The sequence below is a fragment of the Rhinoderma darwinii genome, chromosome 8, assembly GCF_050947455.1.
Source record: "Rhinoderma darwinii isolate aRhiDar2 chromosome 8, aRhiDar2.hap1, whole genome shotgun sequence".
NCBI lineage: Eukaryota > Metazoa > Chordata > Amphibia > Anura > Rhinodermatidae > Rhinoderma > Rhinoderma darwinii.
Genome location: NC_134694.1, coordinates 113508107 through 113513281, shown reverse-complemented (window position 1 = coordinate 113513281; position 5175 = coordinate 113508107). Strand labels below are relative to the sequence as shown.

Here is a 5175-nt window from a genome sequence, read left to right as displayed (position 1 = left end):
AGGGTATTTGATAGCCGTGCCGAACATGGTGCCGATGTGGTTGTTGGCTGCAACGTGACCGTGTCAGGGCCGCTCCGTGTGGCCTTACCCTGAGATTGTCAACACTGATTGGACAATGTCAGTCTGTGTAGGGACACTCCCCCAACCGGTAACACCCGGTTGTCAATTTATTTATAAATTTCTAAGAGGAATAACAGAGGAACAACACAACACAGAGTCCTAAGAAGAGGTCCTTCAGAATTGTTACATCATGGGTAATACAAGTATTTACTAAAACAGACATGTCAGGGGAGCAGAGAGGTTTTCTTTAAGTAAATTGCGCGGAGCTGCAATACCAGACACAGCCCGTGGAGAAGAGTGGCGCTGTTTCTAATCCTGGACAATCCTCTTTAAATATGAGTAGGTTCTTTTTAGATGCATTTCATTATGATCTATGAACTAAACATTTATTCTTCAAACCAGCAGTTACATGGACAAGTAGATAACGTCGGTAAGTGGAGCTAAAACCAGGTATGGTGTCAGATGCTGGGCCACAGAGCGTGTGGGGGGTTATGGCAATTTGAGGAAGCTTGTGAAACCGAGGGTGAGATAGACAGGTGGCTCAGTGTTGCCCAATGACCCCTATACACCTGCAGCCGGCCTGGCTAAAGCAATCTGCAGCACAGAGTATTTAATCCAAGCCAGTAAATGTCCACAAGGCCATGTTTTAGTTTTTTCATTTCATTTAAAAACACACTTATTTTCATTGTACAACAATAAAAAGTCGGTCTGAAAGACAAGGACAAATCCTTAATAAAACATGAAACATCTTTTAGAAATTCAGTATTGCTACAGCAGAGACCAGGGAGAAGACACGGACGAGAAGAAGTTATATGACAAGCCCGAGTCCAAATCTTCAACATCTTGAAATCTTAAGGACTAGGGAGCACAAAACTTTGTAAAGTACAGTCTGTAAACTACAGTAGTCAACAAAGCTAAAAAGTCACAACGTCTATAAAAAGGAAGTACAACCGGCCGTGTATTAGTGCAAATTAGCCAAAAACAAATTTAAAGCTCAAAAAATCCCATCTTGCCCGGGTCCTTCTAACCCCGGAGTCTAGCCCATCATTATATTTAAATCAGGTACCCCAGATTCCAGGGCATTGTGTGCCGAAATATTCATCTCGACCACGCCGGCCTCCAAGACATTCTGTGCGGTGGTCTTTCCGTGCTGCTCCTTGAGGTGACGTCTTATGGCCGGTTTGTGGGCAAATCTCACGTCACAGTAAGAACAGCGGTACGGCCTCTCTCCACTGTGCAGGTTTAAGTGGTCGTGAAGGGTAGATTTTTGGGTAAAGCATTTACCGCAAATATTGCAAGAGTGGGACTTTACGCCCCTGTGTACGTTCATGTGTCGGTTAAGGTTACTGCTGTGGTTGAACTGCTTCCCGCAACGTGGGCACATGAAGACAAAGTGCTGCGCCCGCATGTGAAAGACGAGTTTCTCCACTCCTTGGAAAGTTTCTTCACATTTAATGCACCTTAACAATCGCCTGTTGCCAAACCTGGCATCACCAATGACCATTGTGCCAAGGGACGATGAACCTCCTGGACCACCAAGAGAACTTCTAGAACTTCCATCAATCACAACACTACTTTGGCACCCACCCATCCCTCCATCTAGCACCTCTTCCTCTTCTTCATGATAGCTGCTTGGTATAATCAGAACTCCTTCACCACCTTCCACCTCATCACTGTAGATGGCCTTCATGACTCCTTGTTGGATGGCTCCATCCACGGTCTCTCCTTCTACGGTAGAATTGACCAAAGCCTCTTCTGGTTGTGCCACTGAAGTATCTTCCATTCTACTTTTCCTCCAAGATCGGCCTCTCTTTCCTCCGGCTCCACCACCCACACCGGCTTCCACTTTCACGATACAAATGTCCGTTGGTGATTCTTCTTCCTCCTCATCATCATCTTCATCCTCTTCCGCCATCATCAGCTCCTCCTCGCTCTCGTCTGCTTTCATAGGCTTGGAGTTTTCAGCTGGACGAATGGGGCGCACTGTACTCGTGGTGGTCGTTGACGTGGCACCACGAGAAAGCATGCATTTTGGTTCCCTCAGACCAATCTGTGGATCAATAAACTGCGTCAGAGCATGGCGACACTTTTCGACGACGTGTTCCATCTGCAAATAGCTGGCGGCAGTAAGGTAGTTCACAATATCTCTGACCGAGAATTCTAGAAGACCAGTGTAACAAGACAGTAGAAGGTCCGATACCACCCTTGGTCCATGCATGAGGGAAACTTGGAGTTCAGAACCAGGATTTAGAAGGAACTGATCTCTAAGGAACGGGGAGCAGGCGGCAAGAACCACACGGTGCCCTCTGAACTTGAGTCCATCGGCAAGAACCGTTACGTCACAGAAGCGTTCCTCTGTCCTCAGCTGGTTCATGCTACGCAGTGTGGCTGCTTCATGGCCAGGGAGCTGGAAGCGAAGGACATCGTAGGCGGACGTCATGTTTGATAAGTACAGTAGATAGGACAAAGCTTGGAAGTCAGGATGGTCTTCCACTGTTTTTTCGAGACCTTTCTATCTTAGGTTTTGTTTTCAGAAGATACAAGCTCAAAGTATTATAAAAGAGTTAAAAAAAATTAGAAGGTCACATCAAAAAAGTAGATCTTCTGTTATTTGGCCGATACGTTCCTCTATGTTTTAATAATTTACTTCACCGGGATCAGACATATCAGCATTTGGTTTTCCCTGCAGAGAAGAAAGAATAGTGAATAGAACTACAGACATCATTTATTGGCCAAAGAAAATTTTTCGAGAAGAGAACGGTCAATACTAATATCTACATACAAGACATGCGACAAAAAAAAAGAGCTTGCTAGGAAAAGTGCCGAGGTTCTGGGTTTCCAGCAGGGGATGGATAAAGCTGCCGTACACTAAAGATTTTAGACTACCGAAAATATAGACCATTGTCTGTGTCACGAGGGGTCTGTGGACCCACTGGGGCGTACCGCCTTGGCGGTAAGGCAGCTGGCCAACAGGGCGCAGGTCAGAGTCTATAGGATATAGGGTACCTGTGGCAGCTCAGACAGTAGCTTGGCAGGGACTAGGCAACAGGTGGACGACAGGCGTGGGAAGGCAGACAAGCGTGGTATCCAGCAAAGCACGACTATAGCAAGCACGGCACTAGATCGGGATACAGGGACAGGAAACACTAGGGGACCAATTTACATACAGACTAAGGAAACACAACAACGCTCAGGCATAGAACTAGGGGGCTGGACCCCTTTTATAGTCCAGGGTACTCACTGGTCAAAGGTCGTCCATGTGGCATACTTGCTTTGAATTTCCGTTGCGTAAAAATAAGCCGTGGAAAACGTTACGATGTAAGCCTACGGAAAAAATATTCTTCAACACAAATTGCGAAATTTGTGGGAAAATTTTTCTCTTAGGACATTATACAGTTTTCTGCAGCAAATTTTTACGTCGCGGGAAATACAAGGCAAATACGCCCCCTGTGACTGCACAGGGACCCCCCTCTATTTCCCTGATAATTGAGGTTTTGTAAACTGTGATGTCATTTCCAATCATTTGTACAGGTCGCAACTGTTGCTGCAACGGTGTCGGCTCACACAGACGCCGCCGTCCACGACTTCTGATGCCAGCCACAATAGACACATATTAGGAGAGATTTACCGATAAGGCCCGGGCTTCACGTCAATAATCTGATCACAGTGCGATATCGCCGCTGGAGTCACTTTTTGCGATCTGACATTGCAGGTGCATAAAACGACACCTAGATGTACAATGTCATGTGCCCCCCCACCCCCCACATAGACTAATATTACTGCCGATAACATGCAATATGGCACAACGATTTGGATCGGTCACCCCTCCTGACATCTTTTCTTAGAGCTCGATTCCTCTGTTATTCCTCCTAGAAGTGTGTGAATAAATTGACAGCTGGGTGTTACCAGTTGGGGGGGCGGTGTCCCTACACAGACTGACACTGTCCAATCAGTGCTGACTGTGCAGGGACACGCCCCTTTGACACTTGTCAATTCATTCATACTTTTCTAGGACGAATAACAGAGGAACAGTACAACACAGATTTAAGAAAATACGTTCCAGAATTGTTATTTCATGGGGAATACAAGTTTACTAAAATAGACGTTAGGAGAGGTGACGGAGCCCGTGCCAGTCAGAGTGAGAAGTGTAGGGGGTGCTGTATACCCCCAACAAGACACTTCAAGGGCACAAGTCTAAAAAGTGCTATTGATCTTTATCTTTTCCATACAGCACAAAAATGTACGCAGCCCCTGCAGGCAGTGCCAGGGCTTGGGCATCACTATGATTTTTGCATGTCGCAAGGTGCGACTCTCTCTCTAAAATCGCGCTCCAATATAATTCCATAGTAAATGTAAGAACATTCTCTATATTGGAAGAACGTACTAAAATTAATCAGATGCAACTTGGGCGCAATCTAGAAGCAATGCCAACATCAGACGCAAAAGTGGCATGACCCAGGCTGCCAGGATGCCCATCTAAAGTTGCCCAAATGAAAGATATAACACATAATAAAAGTATATCCATCTGATATAGCGGCAGAATAATGCCCGGAGTATCCTGGGGGGCAGCAGTGAAGGGGTTAAGAAGGCTGGGTGACCTCTGATTGGTGCATGGAGCAGCGCAGGAATTAATAGGATGATCATATGCAAATGATAAAGTTGAACAAACACCCCCTCCCCCACCCCTCACTGCCGTGCACCCCAGCACTCCCCTGATCTGCCCCCCACTTTCATTTAAAGGCACATTACCTGCCCACACTGCAGCCTGTCCAGTGTCTCCCCTCCTCTTCCTGTTCCTCTTCTTTTTTTTTCCTGCCACCCCTCCCGGGTCCTGTGCATGGTATTTAAAGGGGCATTGCTGCCTGCTGCCAAAACACACAGCGGCTCTGCAAGCGAGTTCTGTAGTACTGCAGTGTACCAGCAGGGGGCAGTGTGTCACTAGGGTTTATACAAATCCTCGCAGAAATGAGAGTGAGCGTATACAGACATGATCTACCTGTGCTGCAGGTGGGTGGCAGGGCATGTGGGCATAAAGGTTGGCACCATGCCAATGCAATGACACTGAGGTTAATTACACTGGCATGCCAATTGGTTATTATTGTACAGAACCATCAC

At 46.5% G+C, this 5175-nt stretch overlaps 1 protein-coding gene across 1 annotated transcript; it reads right to left on the bottom strand.

Annotated features, from left to right (window-relative positions):
* Window positions 1-708: 708 nt before the first annotated feature.
* On the bottom strand, window positions 709-4854 carry ZBTB12 (zinc finger and BTB domain containing 12). The gene is made up of 2 exons (XM_075836430.1): window positions 4810-4854; window positions 709-2743 (listed from the first exon to the last, which is right to left on the bottom strand). The coding sequence occupies exon 2, from the start codon at window positions 2498-2500 to the stop codon at window positions 1097-1099; it is 1404 nt and encodes a 467-aa protein (XP_075692545.1). The 5' UTR covers window positions 2501-2743; window positions 4810-4854; the 3' UTR covers window positions 709-1096.
* Window positions 4855-5175: the final 321 nt, after the last annotated feature.

What these genes read in the sequence shown, in the direction of transcription:
- ZBTB12 (XM_075836430.1), bottom strand. Translation starts at nt 2,500, where the DNA reads ATGACGTCCGCCTACGATGTCCTTCGCTTCCAGCTCCCTGGCCATGAA.